The sequence below is a fragment of the Anabrus simplex genome, chromosome 2, assembly GCF_040414725.1.
Source record: "Anabrus simplex isolate iqAnaSimp1 chromosome 2, ASM4041472v1, whole genome shotgun sequence".
NCBI classification, from domain to species: Eukaryota; Metazoa; Arthropoda; class Insecta; order Orthoptera; family Tettigoniidae; genus Anabrus; species Anabrus simplex.
Genome location: NC_090266.1, coordinates 993,027,954 through 993,048,953, shown reverse-complemented (window position 1 = coordinate 993,048,953; position 21,000 = coordinate 993,027,954). Strand labels below are relative to the sequence as shown.

General features: G+C 38.6%; 1 protein-coding gene across 2 annotated transcripts in view; it reads left to right on the top strand.

Annotated features, from left to right (window-relative positions):
* Nucleotides 1-21,000, top strand: part of LOC136863237 (fibronectin type III domain-containing protein 5) — an 862,231-nt gene that overhangs the window by 679,533 nt on the left and 161,698 nt on the right. For both annotated transcript variants that reach the window (XM_067139622.2, XM_067139621.2), the window contains exon 4: nt 20,849-20,990. In XM_067139622.2, coding sequence (XP_066995723.1) covers nt 20,849-20,990 — 142 coding nt within the window. The remainder of the gene's footprint in view (nt 1-20,848; nt 20,991-21,000) is intronic.

Sequence of the window (21,000 nt, the reverse complement as noted above, 5' to 3'; positions counted from 1 at the left end):
ATTTAGAATCTCCTTTAAAAATAAATAAACACACGTATTTTTTCGTTTTTGGAAAATCCAAATATTGGGGGGTAAAAAGGGGGAGGGTATTTTTTTTAAAATGAGTGTGTATACATCTTAAAACTTTAAAATTTTCAGATGTAAAAATTGGTAGTTAGAATGTCCTCCAAAAATAAAGGAAAACGTATTTTTTGTTTCCTGTAAATCCCAATAGGAGGGGTGTAAAAGGGTGAAAAATGGGTTGAATGCCTTTAATGAGGATACATATATCTCAGAAACGAAAGATATTACAGAACTGAAAATTTGTATATGGGATCTCCTTTAAAAATAAAGAAACACGTATTTTTTAGTTTTGAAAAATCCAATTAATGGCGGTTAAACAGGAGTGACAAATTGGGTGAATTTTTGAAAGACTATATCTACAGAATATCTTGGAAACGTTAAATGTTACAGACGTAAAAAGTGGGTGTTTGTAATCTCCTGTAAATCTAAAGAAACATAGGTGATTTTTGTTTGGAATCTCCACTTAAGGGGATCTCAAAAGGGGTCAAATTTTAAAATGAGAATTTTTACAGTTTATCTCAAAAAACTTAACATGTTACAGAAGTGAAAAATGGTTTTTTATCTCTATTAAACATAAAGAAACGTGTATTTTTAGCTTTCGGAAATACCACTTGGGTGTAGGGGGGGGGGTAAATGACTGAAAACGGTGTTGAATTCTTTTAATTAGGCTACTGATATCTCAAAAATGAAGATGTTACAGACGTGAAATTTGATATTTGCAATCTGCTTAAAAAATAAAGAAACACGTATTCTCGGAAAATCCAATGAAGGGGGGGGGTGAAAGAATTCAAAAAATTAATTGAATTAATTGAATGAGAATACATACATCTAATAAAAACTAAAGTTGTTACAGACGTGAAAATTCGTAATTGGGTCTCCTTTAAAAACAAAGAAAAACGCGTTTTGGGGGGAAACCATCTTGGAGGGCGGGAGTGTAAAGGAGTTGAATTCCTTTCATGAGGACACATAAATCAAAAACTGAAGAAGTTAGAGTCGTGAAAATTGGTATTTAGAAGATCCTTTACTATTAAAGAAACAAGCATTTTTTGCGGGAAAATTCACTTAGGGGGGGGGGGAGTAGTGTGAAATGAAGTGAAAAAAGTAAATTATTTTTATGGGGATACTTATATCTCAAAACTGAAGGTAATAGACGTGAACATTGGTGTTTGAAATCTTCTTTAAACATAAGAAACAAGCCTTCTTTAAATTTTTTTTGGGGGGGGGGTGCCGGTAAATAAACTTAACGGCGGTGGGGTGTAGAAGGAGGTGAGACCAATTGATTTTACTGTTCTTAATGTACTTATAAGGATCCTCGGCAGCGCGCCGGCCTCTCACAGCTGGGTTCCGTGGTTCAAATCCCGTTCACTCCATGTGAAATTCGTGCTGGACAAAACGGAGGCGGGACAGGTTTTTCTCCGGATACTCCGGTTTTCCTGTCATCATCCATTCCAGCAACACATAATAATAATAATAATAATAATAATAATAATAATAATAATAATAATAATAATAATAATGTTCCGGACCGTCGTCAAATGTGCGGACCGCGCTGGAAACGGCTCCTGGACGGGTAATGACTAAGAATGCAGTCCGGCCGCGGGTTCAGTGCCTTCTAGGCACCCAATATGACACCACGCCGGATCTCCTGAAGGATTTTATCCATATTAAAAGTGATTATAGGAAAAGATGGCAAAGATTTACGGACCCAACTGACCGGGAGGAATACCGGAGCCTAGCCCGGGAAGTACGAAATCGATTGCTGGAAAAGAAGATTGAAAAATGGGAGGAAACATGCCGTAATCTAATAGAAAACGAGTCAGATCGGGAATTTTGGTGGGTTCTCGCAGAAAACGAGTCAGACCGCGAATTTCGGCGGATTATATATCTAAAACAATAAGCATTCAATTATAAATTTCAGTATAATACCGTAGCGAAGCACGGGTATCTTGCTAGTCTATATATATAAAGTAGCTTGTCCTGACTGACTGACTGACTGACTGACTGATTCATCATCGCCGAGCCAAAACTACTGGACATAAAGAAATGAAATTTTGGGCATAGATTCATATTGAGATGTAGGTGCTCGCTAAGAGAGGATTTTTGGATATTCCGTCGCTAAGGGGGTGAAAAGGGGGGTGAAATTTTAAAATGAGTGTGTCTATATCTCAAAACGTTAAACGTTTACAGATGTGAAAATTGGTATTTAGAATCTTCTTTAAAAATAAGGATACACGTATTTTTTTGTTTTCAGACAATCCCAATAGGAGGGGTGAAAAAGGGTGAAAAAGGGGTTGAATACCTTTAATCCGGATACGCTACTTATATCTCAGAAACTGAAGATATTACAGACCTCAAAATTGGTACTTTTGATCGCTGTGAAAAATAAAGAAACACAAATTTGTTTGTTTTTGGAAAATCCAATTAATGCGAGGGTGAAAGGGGGGGTGAATTTTTAAAATGAGTGCATCTATATCTCAAAAGATTTAAAGTTTAGAGATGTAAAAATTAGTATTTAGAATCTTCATTAAAAATAAAGGAACACGTATTTTTTTGTTTTCGGAAAATCCCAATAGGAGGGGTGAAAAGGGGTGAAAAATGTGTTGAATGCCTTTAAAGAGAATACATATATCTCAGAAACTGAAGATATTACAGACCTCAAAATTGGTACTTTTGATCGCTTTCAAAAATAAAGAAACAAAATTTTTTTTGTTTTTGGGAAATCCAACTAATGCGAGGGTGAAAAGGGGGATGAATTTTTAAAATGAGTGCATCTATATCTCAAAAGTTTTAAAGTTTAGAGATGTAAAAAATTGGTATTGAGAATCTTCATTAAAAATAAAGGAACACGTATTTTTTTGTTTTCGGAAAATCCCAATAGGAGGGGTGAAAAGGGGTGAAAAACGGGTTCGGATGCCTTTAAAGAGAATACTTATATCTTAGAAACTGAATACATTACAGACCTGAAAATTGGTATTTGGGATCTACTTTAAAAATAAAGAAACAGGTATTTCTTCGTTTTGGGAAAATCCAAATAATGGGGGGTGAAAAGGGGGATGAAATTTTTAAAATGAGTGTATCTATATCTCAAAACTTTTAAAGTTTATAGATGTAAAATTTGGTATTTAGAAATCTCCTTTAAAAATAAAGAAACACGTCCTTTTTTGTTTTCGGAAAATCCTAATAGGAAGGGTGAAAAAGGGTGAAAAATAGGTTAAATGCCTTTAATGAGGCTACTTATATTTCAGAACCTGAAGATATTACAGACCTGAAAATTGGTATTTGGGATCTACTTTAAAAATAAAGAAACAGGTATTTTTTCGTTTTTGGAAAATCCAAATAATGGGGGGTGAAAAGGGGGGTGAATTTTTAAAATGAGTGTGTCTACATCTTAAAACTTTAAACGTTTACAGATGTAAAAATTGGTGTTTAGAATCTCCCTTAAAAATAAAGGAACACGTATTTCTTTGTTTTCTCTAAATCCCAATAGGAGGGGTGTAAAAGGGTGAATAATTGGTTGAATGCCTTTAATGAGGATACATATATCCCAGAAACTGAAGATATTACAGAACTGAAAATTTGTAAATGGGATCTCCTTTAAAAATATAGAAACACGTATATTTTTGCTTTTGGGAAATTCAATTAATGGCGGTTAAACAGGAGTGGCAAATTGGGGTGAATTTTTGAAAGACTAAATCTACAGAATATCTGAGAAGCGTAAAATGTTACAGACGTAAATAGTGGGTATTTGGAATCTCCTGCAAGTGTAAAGAAACATAGGTGATTTGTCTTTGGGAACTCCACTTAAGGGGAACTAAAATGGGGTGAAATTTTAAAATGAGAATTTCTACAGTATATCTCAAAAAACGTAACATGTACAGAAGTGAAAAATGGTCATTTTTTTATCCTATTAAAAATAAAGAAAAGTGTATTTTTAGTTTTCGGAAATACAACTTGGGTAGTGGGGGGTGGGGGGGTAAAAGTGACTGAAAATGGTGTTGAATTCTTTTAATTAGGCTACTGATATCTCAAAAATGAAGATGTTACACACGTGAAATTTTATTTTTGGACTCTGCTTTAAAAGTAAACAAACACATATTCTCGGAAAATCCAATGAAGGGGATTTGGAGTGTTAAAGGATAGAAAAAATTAATTGACTAAATTGTATGAGAATACATACATCTAATAAAAAATAAAGTTGTTACAGACGTGAAAATTGGTATTTTTATCTCCTTTAAAAACAAAGAAAAGCGCGTTTTGGGGGGAAACAATCTTGGGGGGGGGGCGGGAGTGAAAAGGAGTTGAATTCCTTTCATGAGGACACATAAATCAAAAACTGAAGAGGTTAGAGTGGTGATAGTTGGTATTTAGAAGATCCTTTACTATTAAAGGAACAAGTATTTTTTGCTTTAATATCACTTTGTGAGGGAGGGGGGGGGGGAGTGTGGAAGGAAGTTAAAAACGTGAATTATTTTTAAGGGGATACTTATATCTCAAAACTGAAGGTAATAAACGTGAACATTGATATTTGGAATCTCCTTTAAACATAAAGAAACACGCCTTCTTTTATTTTTTTGGAGGGTGGGGGTAAATAAACTTAACGGCGGTGGGGTGTAAAAGGAGGTGAGACCAATTGATTTTACTGTTCGTAATGTACTTATAAGGAGCCTCCGTTGCTCAGTCGGCAGCGCGCCGGCCTCTCACAGCTGGGTTCCGTGTTTCAAATCCCGGTCACTCCATGTGAGATTCGTGCTGGACAAAATGGAGGCGGGACAGGTTTTTCTCCGGATACTCCGGCTTTCCCTGTCATCATTCATTCCAGCAACACTGTCCAATATTTCATTTCATTTGTCACTCACCGATCATTGCCCCAGAGGGGAGCTTCGGCAGCCGGCACAATTCCTATTGTCGCCGCTAGATGGGGCTTTATTCATTCCATCACTGATCCTGTCAAATGATAGGAAACAGGCTGTAGACTTGCGATGTACTTATTCTGATCATAAACCGATCAGTTTTAATCTTTCCTGGGTTCTTTTTCAACAGCCATATTTTCCTTCGGAGAACGTTCTTAGATTAGAGTAGATTCTCCTGGCATATAAATAAAAATTTAAACACATTTGAAATAAACGATAGGAATGAGATTGGCCGTCAAATTGTTCACCTCTATAATAAGGTCAATAATACACGGAGGTATGTCATTCGTATCGCCAGAAATTCCGCACACTTGCCTACGCTCAACAATGGTGCTGGTCACATTGTTAGCAATGACAATGGCAGCAGATGTATTTTACCGCCAAGTAGCGGTCTTGCATATTGCTGTGGGGTCCAGAACATCAATAATAATAATAATAATAATAATAATAATAATAATAATAATAATAATAATAATAATAATAATAATAATAATACCTAAATTCAATTAATTTCAACCACCCTAATAATAATAATAATAATAATAATATCCTGGACCGTCGTCAACATGTGCGGACCGTGCTGGAAACGGGTCCTGGACGGGTAATGACTACGATTGCAGTCCGGCCGCCGGTTCAGTACCGCCAAGGCACCCAAGAGGACACCACGCCGGATCTCCTCAAGGATTTGATCCACATTAAAAATGCTTATAGGAAAGCATGGCAAAGATTTAGGAACCCAACTGACCGGGTGGAATACCTGGACCTATCCCGGGAAGCACGAAATCGATTGCTGGAGAAAAGATTGAAAAATGGGAGGAACGTTGCCGTAATCTCTCAGAAAACGAGTCAGATCGCAAATTTTGGCGGAATCTCTCAGAAAACGAGTCAGATCGCGAATATCGGTGGGTTATATATAAAACGATAAGCATTCAATTATAAATTTCAGTATAATACCGTAGCGAAGCACGGGTACCTTGCTAGTCTATATATATAAAGTAACTTGTCCTGACTGACTGACTGACTGACTGACTGATTCATCATCGCAGAGCCAAAACTACTGGACGTAACGAAATGAAATTTTGGGGATATATTCATATTAAGACGTAGATGCTCGCTAAGAGAGGATTTTTGGATATTCCTTCGCTAAGGGGGTGAAAACGGGGGTGAAATTTTAAAATGAGTTGCTCTATATCTCAAAACTTTAAAAGTTTACAGATGTAAAAATTGGTATTTAGAATCTTCTTTAAAAATAAGGAAACACGTATTTTTTTTTCAGAAAATCCCAATAGGAGGGGTGAAAAAGGGTGAAAATGGGGAAAAATGGGTTGAATGCCTTTAATCAGGATACCGGTACCTATATCTCAGAAACTGAAGATATTACCTGAAAATTGGTACTTTTGATCTCTTTTAAAAATAAAGAAACACGTAATTTTTTGTTTTTGGAAAATCCAATTAATGGGAGGGTGAAAAGGGGTGAATTTTTAAAATGAGTGAATCTATATCTCCAAACTTTTAAAGTTTGCAGGTGTAAAAATTGGTATTTAGAACCTTCATTAAAAATAAAGGAACACGTATTTTCTTGTTTCCGGAAAATCGCAATAGGAGGAGTGAAAAGGGGCTAAAAAGTGGTTGAATGCCTTTAATGAGGCTACTTATATATCAGAAACTGAAGATATTACAGACCAGAAAATTGGTGTTTGGGATCTCCGTTAAAAATAAAGAAACGCGTATTTTTTTGTTTCTGGAAAATCCAATTTAGGGGGGGGGGTGAAAAGGGAGTATTATTTTAAAATGAGTGTATCTATCTCAAAATTTTTAAAGGTTATATATGTGAAAATTGGTATTTAGAATCTCCTTTAAAAATAAATAAAAATTGGTAGTTAGAATCTCCTCTAAAAATAAAGGAACACGTATTTTTTGTTTCCTGTAAATCCCAATAGGAGGGGTGTAAAAGGGTGAAAAATGGGTTGAATGCCTTTAATGAGGATACATATATCTCAGAAACGAAAGATATTACAGAACTGAAAATTTGTATATGGGATCTTCTTTAAAAATAAAGAAACACGTATTTTTTAGTTTTGGAAAATCCAATTAATGGCGGTTAAACAGGAGTGACAAATTGGGTGAATTTTTGAAAGACTATATCTACAGAATATCTTGGAAACGTAAAATGTTACAGACGTAAAAAGTGGGCGTTTGTAATCTCCTATAAAACTAAAGAAACATAGGTGATTTGTGTTTGGAAACTCCACTTAAGGGGAACTCAAAAGGGGTGAAATTATAAAATGAGAATTTTTACAGTTTATCTCTAAAAACTTAACATGTTACAGAAGTGAAAAATGTTTTTTTTAATCTCTATTAAACATAAAGAAACGTGTATTTTTAGCTTTCGGAAATACCACTTGGGTGGAGGGGGGGGGGGGTAAATGTGACTGAAAATGGTTGAAGATGTTACAGACGTGAAATTTGATATTTGCAATCTGCTTTAAAAATAAAGAAACACGTATTCTCGGAAAATCCAATGAAGGGGGTGGGGTGAAAGAATTGAAAAATTAATTGAATTAATTGAATGAGAATACATACATCTAATAAAAACTAAAGTTGTTACAGACGTGAAAATTCGTATTTGGATCTCCTTTAAAAACAAAGAAAAACGCGTTTTGGGGGGAAACCATCTTGGAGGGCGGGAGTGTAAAGGAGTTGAATTCCTTTCATGAGGACACATAAATCAAAAACTGAAGAAGTTAGAGTCGTGATAATTGGTATTTAGAAAATCCTTTACTATTAAAGAAACAAGTATTTTTTGCGGGAAAATTCACTTAGGGGGGGGGGGGGTAGTGTGAAATGAAGTGAAAAAAGTAAATTATTTTTATGGGGATACTTATATCTCAAAACTGAAGGTAATAGACGTGAACATTGGTGTTTGAAATCTTCTTTAAACATAAGAAACAAGCCTTCTTTTAATTTTTGGGAGGGGGGGGTGCCGGTAAATAAACGTAACGGTGGTGGGGTGTAGAAGGAGGTGAGACCAATTGATTTTACTGTTCTTAATGTACTTATAAGGATCCTCGGCAGCGCGCCGGCCTCTCACAGCTGGGTTCCGTGGTTCAAATCCCGTTCACTCCATGTGACATTCGTGCTGGACAAAACGGAGGCGGGACAGGTTTTTCTCCGGATACTCCGGTTTTCCTGTCATCATCCATTCCAGCAACACATAATAATAATAATAATAATAATAATAATAATAATAATAATAATAATAATAATAATAATAATAATAATAATAATAATAATGTTCCGGACCGTCGTCAAATGTGCGGACCGCGCTGGAAACGGCTCCTGGACGGGTAATGACTAAGAATGCAGTCCGGCCGCGGGTTCAGTGCCTTCTAGGCACCCAATATGACACCACGCCGGATCTCCTGAAGGATTTTATCCATATTAAAAATTATTATAGGAAAAGATGGCAAAGATTTACGGACCCAACTGGCCGGGAAGAATACCTGAGCCTAGCCCGGGAAGTACGAAATCGATTGCTGGAAAGGAAGATTGAAGAATGGGAGGAAACGTGGCGTAATCTAATAGAAAACGAGTCAGATCGGGAATTTTGGAGGGTTCTCGCAGAAAACGAGTCAGACCGCGAATTTCGGCGGATTATATATCTAAAACAATAAGCATTCAATTATAAATTTCAGTATAATACCGTAGCGAAGCACGGGTATCTTGCTAGTATTATATATTCTGATATCTTTGTTACTTATAAACTTTCCCATATTATCCATATATCTCAGTATTACGATTGAATTAAACCGATCTTCAGAGCACAAAATAGTATGTATAAATCAATGTATTGATATATCTAGTTTTTCCATTATTTTCATTTTACAAAAATTCAGTCAAAATAAGCTGTTATTATATTTGATGCACAAGTAACGTAATAAAATAACCAGCATATATGTTCTGCCTCATTTTTTGCTATAGTCCTTGAATATTATATAATATTGCAGAAGGCTTATAAAAAACGTTTACTATTAAGCAAAATGCATGTTTTGTGTTGCAAGAATTCAATGTTTAGATTTTGAAAGTAAAAAACAAGAATGAAGGGCAAATATGGCCTAATATTTCAAACTTTTGTATAGCAGAAGTAGCATATTGCTACGTACACCTTGTAACATTTAGCCAGCGAGCTGTAAAAGAGCAAGGATTCATGAGAAATGTTTCCTCAAAAAGTACCTTTTTTACCTGCGTCGTGTCCAGACTAGGACGAAAGGAATGTGTTGTGTATTCGCTCCGAAGGCTGGTTTGATCCTCCACAGCTCCACCAAAATCTGTCATAGATAGCGTAGGTGTCACTGAAGAGGCGAACTAGAAAATGAGTGAGGTAGTTTCCTGTTGCTTTCCTCATCGTGCCAGAAGTTACTATTACCTATCAGTCTGCCTAGCCCACTGATATGAATGCACCAACCGACCCTATGAGCGATACTTTCACACCATTCATAACAGGGACTGGCTGCGTAAGGAATGGTAATACTAGCGTCGTTCATACCTGAGTCACTTTCACATTGTCAAAGCCAAGGATGAGACTGAGATAGGTCAATGAAAGTAACAAATTTCTTATAGCCCATACCAGAAGACATCTCGCCAGCAAAGGCATAGACGAAAGGAATCGAATCAAACTGCTATATAGGAGGAGAACACAGGAATCAGCGCCCCGCCATGTTCGTGTGAGAGCACGAAGAATATTCAGAGTTCGTTCCAGTTTTGGTGTAAGCTCAGATATATGTGGCGACCATGTCAGTCGAGTGTCATATGTGAGACCTAAAAACCTTGCCTGAGGTTTGACTCTGAAGTTGCATGGTCCCAAGTTCAAGGTTAACGGCAGTAAATATCACTATTTGAGACTTGGAAGGCGATAGGGATAAATTATTTTCAAGGAGCCAATGGTCTAATTGATATACAGCTGAAGCCATGTGGGCTTCTACAGTTTGGAGAGAGCTTACACTAGTATATACACACACATCGTCAGCATATTGTAACATTTTAATCCTGGGTGAAAATATGGTCTCTAGATCAATGGTGTAAATGGTGTAGAGCAGGGGACTAACCACAGCACCTTGAGGCAGTCCGTGTGAGACTTTCCGTGGGCCAAGTAGTTTGTCATGATAACGCATATATATCCATCTGGTGTGCAAAAGATTGTAAATCCCCTTGATGAGCGGGTAGGGAAGGCCGAGGTCCATCAATTTATACACTAATCTTGAGATATCAACATTGTCGGATGCAGCAGAAATATCCAGAAAAAGGGCAAGCATGTAACTGTTCTTAGCAAATGTCTTATATTTGTCCTTAGTGAGCAGTGCATGACTATCATAGGTACTTCTTCCTTTTCGAAAACCATTCTGAGTTCGTGGTAGGAGACTGTGAAATTCTAACCACCATTCGAGTCATAGTTTAATTGTTCGCTCGAGGGTTTTCAGTATACATGAAGACAAGGCGATAGGACGGTATGCGTTCGGATCCTCTGGTTCATTTCCGAATTTGCGGATGGGTATCACAATCTGCGTTAGCCAGGTTATTGGAAATTCTCCTTGAAGCCATATTTCGATAATGATCCGAAGCAGCCACTGTAGAGTATGGATTGATAAATAGACCAGCATAGGGTAACAGATATTATCAAAACCTGGTGCAGTACTTGAAGACTGTTTTATTGCATTTTGCAACTGAGCCAGTGTGAAGGGAGAGCATAAGAAATGAGTGCTCGGGTTCGTGTTGAACTGAAGTGGTTGAGAATCAACGAACGGTGGAGCTATTTTGTCAAAGAATCCTTCTATACAGGCTGGTGAGATCGTACGTGCTCGTGGACTATGATCGTTGCGGCGGAAGGCTTTGATTTTGTTCCAGACGTCGGAGATATTGGCATTCCTGTCTAATGATGCACAAAATTCCTTCCAGCTTTGTCTTTTCCTTTCTTTCAAAAATCTCCTTACTTGAGCTGTAGTGTGCAGGCATCGCTGGTACCTCTCATGAGTGGGTTGTTTCCGATATTGCCGAAGCGCTGTCCGTCGTCGTGAACAACTCGAGAGCAATCTGGGGTCCACCAGACAGCTGGTATTCCCGTGTGTGTAGATCCAACTTTCTTCAGGAGAATTGAATCGGATATAGCTTTGTCCATAGCGGAGATATAGAGGTTGTAGCTGACACCACTAGAATTTTCGAGTGGAAGGCGTAATATCTCTTCAGCCATAATGGCTGTAAATATTGGCCAATTTGCTTTAGAGCAGTTCCATTTTCCTTTTGACACTTTCTGGTGCCGAGGAAGAGGAGAAGTCTCTATTGTGATCAAAGTGGGAAAGTGGTTGGAACCCCCAGAATCAGTAAAGACGGACCAGTTGGTGGACAAGGATAAAGAGGGGGTGGTAATGGTGAGGTCAACTGCCGATTTCTACCGAATCGGTGAAGGAACCAATGTAGGGGAATGATCATTCAGGATGACTAAATTATATTGTTCGACCATATTGACTATATCATTGCAGTAGCTATCGGTGGTTGGACAACCCCACGCCGTGGAGTGAGCGTTGAAGTCCTCACAGATGATCTGTGGGGGAGGAAGTTGCGTCATGATTTCTTGCCAAATATCCAAGATGATTGCTGTTCTCGGTGGGCAATATCCAGGTGCTATCGTAAGAGTTCTAGAGGGTAGTTGAATACTAGCTGCAATCAATTGAAATGGCGATGGCACACTACGTTGGATAGTTAGCTGTCTGTAAGATAATGTCGTGTGTACCAGAATAGCTACGCCACCATATCCATCATCACGGTCTTCCCTTATAGTGGTGTAATTGCGAAAATGTATATATCTTTGAGGTTTGAACCATGTTCTGACAGGACAACAACGTGAGGCTTTATATTGTGAAGTGCATTATCTAGACTCTCTTTGTTTGAAATACCCGATCGTGCATTCCATTGAAGAATTTTAAATACCATTATGGAGACTGGAAAATATGTCACAGCATATTCTTGATCGCATTGGGTTGTAGAAAGTCAGATGGTTGAGACGAAGATTGTTGGATCAGTAAAGTAAGGAGCCATGTCCCAGACAGTGCTATTATAGATGCATTTCGGCTTTGAATCTCCCGCTGTAAAACACCTCTGTTGGAGGACACCGACCGGCCGTTCCACTCTAAAATTTCAAAGGCCATTTTCATTAGCGAAAATATTTGTAATCATGTCGCGGATTGCTGGTGGATTAATGTTGCTGGATGCTGAAGGTTGAAGCTGACCTACGATGAGAATAATATATTGCATATATGCACGATAAATTGATCGTTGTTTTAGCAGGATTTGATGTTACCCGATGGGGTTGGGGAGGGTAGGGATTGTAAGTAATCGGAGTAACAGGTAAATGTGGAGGAATACAGGCCAGTTGAGAAATTGGGGGAAATGGGGTTTAAAAGGTTGTAACGGACGTCTTGACGAGTTTACAGGAACTGAAATTTTACGCTGAAAGGAGGGTGGATGGTTGAGTTGTTGGTTAAATGTTGAATGGGGAGAGTTCTGTTGTGTGATATTCCTTGGTGCATCTTCCTTCATTGGTGATTCTGCCGTGGTGTCAAGGGCTCATGTTGGCTTGGAAAGTTTCTTAGTGTTGACATGTTAGAGGTTACAGAAATATTAGGTAACGGGGGAAATTCCACCTGACTTTGATAATTAACTGGTGGTCGTGACGCTGAGTCCGCGTACGCTCTGTTGTTATAAATAACAAGCATAGCCACTTGCGAGATGTAGTTAAATGCCATAAGCTCCCGAACAGAAATCCACTTTTTATATTCTGGGCAGCTTTTATCAGTGGAGACGTGAGCTCCTTTGCAGTGAACACAACAGGGAGTAATTAAATATGAGCACTGACTAATATCATGAGGCCCTGAGGAACGGCTACAGCGTTGGGCATTTCGGCATTGCAGGCTAGAATGATTGAATCTCAAGCATCGTCCACACAATCGCAGAGACATCGCAAATGGTCGCACTGGGCATCTAGTTCCGAGTAAGTGGATATATACTGGCAGTTGTTGTGCACGAAAAGTTAACAGACAAACTGGGATAGGAGAGAATCAATCAATCAATCAATCAATCAATCAATCAATCAATCAATCAATACTGATCTGCATTTAGGGCAGTCGCCCAGGTGGCAGATTCCCTATCTCTCGTTTTCCTAGCCTTTTCCTAAATGAATTCAAAGAAATTGGAAATTTATTGAAAATCTGCCTTGGTAAGTTATTCCAGTCCCTAACTCCCCTTCCTATAAATGAATATTTGCCACAGTTTGTCCTCTTGAATTCCAACTTTATCTTCATATTGTGATCTTTCCTACTTTTATAAACGCCACTCAAACTTATTCGTCTACTAACGTCATTCCACGCCACCTCTCCGCTGACAGCTCGGAACATACCACTTTGTCGAGCAGCTCGTCTTCTTTCTCCCAATTCTTCCCAGCCCAAACTTTGCAACATTTATGTAACGCTTCTCTTTTGTCGGAAATCACCCAGAATAAATCGGGCTGCTTTTCTTTGGATTTTTTCCAGTTTTTGAATCAGGTAATCCTTGTGAGGGTCCCATACACTGGAACCATGCCCTAGTTGGGGTCTTACCAGAGACGTATATGCCCTCTCCTTTACATCCTTACTACAAACCCTAAACACCCGCATAACCATGTGCAGAGATCTGTACCCTTTATTTACAATCCCCGCGATTAATCTTAGTGAAGCGCTTTACACCAACAACTGGTGACAGGGTTTATATCTCCCGTAATATTTCAGCTTCACTAAGTGAGGGGTCGACATTTTTTATTAAACCTTGTCTTTGAATAACACTGTACGGAATGTAAATTTCTAGATTTTATTTTCGAAAAAATTACTTTTCCACTAGTTGATTCGCCACTACTCCTGAAGTGGCTTCAACTCGAAGTCTGTTTCGCCCTATGGGTTTCATGTCCAGGATGTTTTGACGGCACACGATCTGCTCGTTAAATAACAGCCTACCAAGCGCCATTGGATGGAGACTACCCACGTCTTTGTTTACACTTTCGACGATAACAACGAAAGGGCCATGATCATTGGGATTGTACCTATTTTCGCTGCTATTGCGATATACAACTCTTTGATTAGTGTTGGGCTGATGTGCAGATGGGGATAAAGTATTTATTTCTCCCACAGCTGCACCATTAGAACTGTTCGTGGTATCAGTTGAACCGGAACTGTTTATAACATCAAGGAGCATGTCAGACGCCTCTGTAGGACGGGATTCTCTTCCACTAGGGCGCATATTTTGCACTGGGGATTGAATTCACTTAAACATTCAGAGTCAGAATTACCTGATTTGATGGCTGGTTGTGCTGAAACAGTGGGTACTGGTACCTGACCTCTTTGAAGTAATGCAGCAGATGCTCCTTGCGTCTCTGTTGAGTAGGTGTTGACAGGTCGGCAGAAGTTGATTTGGATTCGGAGGATTTTTAGCACTTAAAGTAAAGTCTGGAATCATCGATGGAGAGTTGCTGTAGCATGCTTGTAAGGTAGCGTTAATTACCTTGACCCGTGTCAGGTGGATCGTTCATGATGCACTCACACAAACACACACAAACGGAATTTTCGAACTGCTGCTATTCTTATTTGAAACCAAAGGGAAAGAAAACACAGTCAACTATTAGCGGTAGATAGGTAAAGTCTCATAGTTCATAGGCCAGAGACCTATTACACACGTAAACACAGTACTTAGTACGCTGGAGCAACAGTGGAACACTCGATATGAACATGACCACGCCTCTCAGTGAGCGATTATGATGATGCTTGTTATTTTAAGGGGCTTAACATCGAAGGTCATCGGCCCGACAGTGAACGAAGTATGGAGTTAGATGTAGTATTTACCTCTCACTCGCACTCGTATGTCCTGCAATTAGCATCGCCCTTTTCTACCCCTGCGATGATGCATATTTCCAGATAATCCAAAGTAAGAGTAAAATAGTGAAATAGTTGCGTAGTCTCATAGAAAACTGTCCGTTCTTTATGATGATATCAAATATAAAGTAATAAGTAAAATTATTATAGGCCCTATTTTTCACAATTCCTTTATTTTGGCGCGAATGTATATATTCCCAGATAAACAAAATATCACGCGATATATAAAAATCCAATGATCAAAACAGATAAAGATGTTTTCGAATGCCCAATGTTGATATAAAATACTCTGTTTCCCTGAAGAATAAATTTTACATAAGAAAAATGTTGTTTCTAATTAAATACTAGTTGAAAAATCTCGGATGGTAACACAGAAAAGTTAGGTAGCGATGAACCTATTTTATTACCGACTGTACGTTGGTGTCTAACCGAGACGAAAAGTTTATTAAAAAATTTAAACAAACCAGAATTCGGTATCAGGTAGTCTTCGTAAGTCATTGAAGTTGCAGTCAGGACTCAGTGAAAAGTTTTGTTTGATTAGGTGTTCCTTATCTTGTACTCCGACTGCGTTTAATAGAGGGAAAAGAAAGACTCCCTCCTTCCTAAGAGCTCAGAGTTACAATGCTGGTTGTGGTGTGAAATTCAACTGGAAGGTCGGATAACAGAGTGAACCAACTACTGTATATATTTAACATTTCTCAGTATCAAGTTTCAAAATTCATTTTGAAGAATGAAAAATTATACTTGATTAGTTTTCTTCATTTATACATAATTGTGAAGTAAAGTGATTCTCGAGTTCTTTGTCAATTTTTTGAATTGTATGTATATATATATAATTATTATTTTATTATGTTAATTATAAATACAGAAACTATAAAAGCGTAATATTGTCAAACTACGCAGTAAAGAACGAATTCCAGTACTGAATATATTTATTTGTTTCTTAATGAAAGTGAACGTTATCCGGGCAGCTAAACAGAAAGCAGCAGATGACCGCTACATTGTACAACAGGCAAGAAGAGACTCTCTCGTCAAACAGCGGGTGCAATTGCAACCACGGGCTGCAAGTCACCCAATATCACGCTCCACAGTGGCACGACGACTGCATGGGGGTTTTCTCTTTGCCCGACGACCATTACGTTGTGTTTCGCTGACACCTGCACACCGGCGGCACCGCTTGCGATGGTGCCAAGAGCATCAGGTCTGGATTGGCCCGACGAGGAGATGAGAGCTGATTCTAGACGTACCCTCATCCGCGAGAGGTGGGAACACGTAATGCACCCAAGAACATTGTCGAACATGATTCTTTTGGTGGTCCAAGTGTTATGGTGTGGGGTAGCATAATGTTTCATGAGCGTACAGACCTCCAAACCTTTGAACTGTGTACACTCACCGGTCGACGTTATTGTGACAGTGTACTCCTTCCCCATGTAATCTTTTCAGGGGTGCATTCGGCCCTAACTTCATTTTTATGGATGACAATGCACGACCGCATCGAATAGCGCAGGTGGAGGAGCTCTTGGAACGAGAGCATACTCGGCGAATGGACTGGCCTGCCCGTTCTCCCGACGTAAATCCCATCGAGCACGTGTGGGACATGTTGGGCAGACGTATTGCAGCACATCCACATGCAACAAAGACCATCCAACAGGTCTTAACCGTGCTGGTGGAAGAATGGAACGCCCTACCACAAGAACTCCTTACCAATCTTGTGGCCAGAATGGTAACACGTTGCAGAGCATGCATCGCTGTCCGTGGTGATCACACACCCTTTCAAGAACCATATCCTTTCTTTTATGATGTCCAGGGGACCATCATGAGTCGCTGTGACTTATGTCTCAGTATAAAAGTGTCATTTCTGTTCATATCATCTCATATTCCTTTCAGTTGCCTACCGCACCATATTGTAGCTGTTCTTCCTATGTATGGTTCAAGTTTAATCGAGCTATGTTACTTGGCAGTGACACAACATGCGAAAGTTACTTTCTTCGTTAAGTTTTGCACAGTAGTGTAGTTGATGTACCCATTAATAGTTCATGCGAAGAAGTGTAATTTTATTATAGTTATTTCCATCCCTCAAGATCATAACACTAAAATTAAACACACTAGATTGTATTTCTCATATGAATACAGCACTTGTGTTCAAAGGTATTTTCTAAGTTTTGAGCAGCCATTTGTTCTCTACGTAAATGACCTTCCCTGTCCGTCACCGCCAACTATTTTGGATTTATCCTTCACGGGTCACACCTCCATTCATTGATATTTGAAGCTGACGTCGATTTGTCCCAGTTTTAGGGCCGAGTGTCCTTCCAGGCGCCAACCCTTCAGTATGAGAGGGATATAATCACTACAGCTTGTCGTTATGATGGTTGGTAGTGTGGTGTGTTGTATGAACTATGGATTAAGAGAAGTGTATTGAGATGAACACAAACACCCAGTCCCAGGGCCTGAGAAATTAACCGTACAGAGTTAAAATCCTTGACACTGCCTGGAATCCAGCACGCTGCCCTATGAACCTAAGGTCAGTACATTCCCCATGCAGCCAAGGAAGGAGTCGTACGGCAACTATTTCGGACGAAGCAATAAATGCTGGAACGACTCCTTATTTCACCCCGAAGGAATGTTTCTTCATAATTTTCAAATCGCTTTACGTCGCACCGACAAGCCACGGTAACTTCCGTCCGAGTCCTAGCCCTTTCCTGTCCTATCATCTCAAAAATACATGTTTGAGTTGGTGCGAGATTAGACCAGTAGCAAAAAATATTTATTTATTTATTTACTAGCAAGATACCCGTGCTTCGCTACGGTATTATACTGACATTTATAATTGAATGCTTATTGTTTTAGATATATAATCAGCCGAAATTCGCGATCTGATTCGTTTTCTGCGAGAATCCACCAAACTTCCAGATCTGACTCGTTTTCTATTAGATTACGGCACGTTTCCTCCCATTTATCAATCTTCCTTTCCAGCAATCGATTTCGTACTTCCCGGGCTAGGCTCAGGTATTCCTCCCGGTCAGTTGGGTCCGTAAATCTTTGCCATCTTTTCCTATAATCATTTTAATACGGAAAAAATCCTTCAGGAGATCCGGCGTGGTGTCATACTGGGCGCCTTGGCGGCACTGAACCCGCGGCCGGACTGCATTCTTAGTCATTACCCGTCCAGGAGCCGTTTCCAGCGCGGTCCGCACATTTGACGACGGTCCGGAACATTATTATTATTATTATTATTATTATTATTATTATTATTATTATTATTATTATTATTATTATTATTATTATTTTTGCTAGGGGCTTTACGTCGCACCGACACAGATAGGTCTTATGGCGACGATGGGATGGGAAAGGATAGGAGTTGGAAGGAAGCGGCCGTGGCCTTAATTAAGGTACAGCCCCAGCATTTGCCTGGTGTGAAAATGGGAAACCACGGAAAACCATCTTCAGGGCTGCCGATAGTGGGATTCGAACCTACTATCTCCCGGATGCAAGCTCACAGCCGCGCGCCTCTACGCGCACGGCCAACTCGCCCGGTATTATTATTATTATTATTATTATTATTATTATTATTATTATTATTATGTGTTGCTGGAGTGGCTGATGACAGGGAAACCGGAGTATCCGGAGAAAAACCTGTCCCGCCTCCGTTTTGTCCAGCACGAATATCACATGGAGTGACCCGGATTTGAACCACGGAATCCAGCTGTGAGAGGCCGGCGCTCTGCCGCCAGAGCAACGGAGGATCCTTATAAGTACATTAAGAACAGTAATATCAATTGGTCTCACCTCCTTCTACACCGCACCGCCCTTAAGTTTATTTACCGCCACCCTCCCCCCCCCAAAAAAAAAATTAAAAGAAGGCTTGTTTCTTTATGTTTAAGGAAGATTCCAAACACCAGTGTTCACGTCTATTACCTTCAGTTTTGAGATATAAGTATCCCCATAAAAATAATTTACTTTTTTCACTTCAGTTCACACTATCCACCCCCCCCCCCCTAAGTGAATTTTCCCGCAAAAAATACTTGTTTCTTTAATAGTAAAGGATCATCTAAATACCAATTATCACGACTCTAACTTCTTCAGTTTTTGATTTATGTGTCCTCATGAAAGGAATTCAACTCCTTTACACTCCCGCCCTCCAAGATGGTTTCCCCCCCAAAACGCGTTTTTCTTTGTTTTTAAAGGAGATCCAAATACCAATTTTCACGTCTATAACAACTTTAGTTTTTATTAGATGTATGTATCCTCATACAATTAAGTCAATTAATATTTCAATTATTTCACCCCCCCCCCTTCATTGGATTTTCCGGGAATACGTGTTTCTTTACTTTTAAAGCAGATTGCAAATATCAATTTTCACGTCTGTAACATCTTCATTTTTGAGATATCAGTAGCCTAATTAAAAGAATTCAACACCATTTTCAGTCACATTTACCCCCCCCCCCCCCACTCAAGTGGTATTTCCGGAAACTAAAAATACACGTTTCTTTATGTTTAATAGAGATAAAAATACCATTTTCACTTCTGTAAAATGTTAAGTTTTTTAGATGTACTGTAAAAATTCTCATTTTAAAATTTCTCCCCTTTTGAGTTCCCCTTAAGTGGAGTTTCCAAAAAGAAAAAAAAACCTATGTTTCTTTACATTTACAGGAGATTCCAAACACCCACTTTTTACGTCTGTAACATTTTACGTTTCCAAGATATTCTGTAGATATAGTCTTTCAAAAAATTCACCCCAATTTTTCACTCCTGTTTAACCGCCATTAATGGGATTTTCCAAAAACTAAAACGTACGCGTTTCTTTGTTTTTAAAGGAGATCCCATATACAAATTTTCAGGTCTGTAACATCTTTCGTTTTTGAGATATATGTATCCTCATTAAAGGCATTCAACCCATTTTTCACCCTTTTACACCCCTCCTATTGGGATTTACAGGAAACAAAAAAAATACGTGTTCCTTTATTTTTAGAGGAGATTCTAACTATCAATTTTTACACCTGTAAACTTTAAAGTTTTAATATGTAGACACACTCATTTTAAAATATTCACCCCCCCTTTTCACGCCCCAATATTTGGATTTTCCAAAAACGAAAAAATACGTGTTTCTTTACTTTTAAAGTAGATCCCAAATAACAATTTTCAGGTCTGTAATATCTTCAGGTTCTGAGATATAAGTAGCCTCATTAAAGGCATTCAACCCCTTTTTCACCCCTTTTCACTCCTTCTATTGTGATTTTCCGAAAAGAAAAAAATACGTGTTTCCTTATTTTTAAGGAAGATTCTAAATACCAATTTTTACATCTGCAAACTTCAAAAGTTTGGAGATAGAGATTCACTCATTTTTAAAATTCACCCTCTTTTCACCCTCCCATTAATTTATTTTTCCAAAAACAAAAAAATACGTGTTTCTTTATTTTTAAAAGAGATCAAAAGTACCAATTTTCAGGTCTGTAATATCTTTAGTTTCTGAGATATAAGTACCGGTATCCCGATTAAAGGCATTCAACCCATTTGTCCCCATGTTCACCCTTTTTCGCCCCCTCCTATTGAGATTTTCTGAAAACAAAAAAATACGTGTATCTTTATTTTTAAAGAAGATTCTAAATACCAACTTTTACATCTGTAAACGTTTAAAGTTTTGAGATATGGATACACTCATTTTAAAATTTCACCCCCCTTTTCAACCCCTTAGCGACGGAATATCCAAAAATCCTCTCTTAGCGAGCACCTACATCTTAATATGAATCTATCCCCAAAATTTCATTTCTTTATGTCCAGTAGTTTTGGCTCGGCGATGATGAATCAGTCAGTCAGTCAGTCAGGACAAGTTATTTTATATATATATAGATTTATTTATTTTATTTATTTATTTATTTATGTATTTACTTATTTATTTATATTACTGATTCATTTACTGCTTTATTTCAGGTTCTTCACCTGGAAACGGAAAGGGTAATGCTCCAGAGAACATCACCGTTACTTTCGAGAACGCAACGTCTGTGTGTATTTCGTGGTCCGCTACAGAGACTGCCGAGAAGTATGACGTCATCTACAAGCCAATAGAGGCCAGGTAGAGTGCC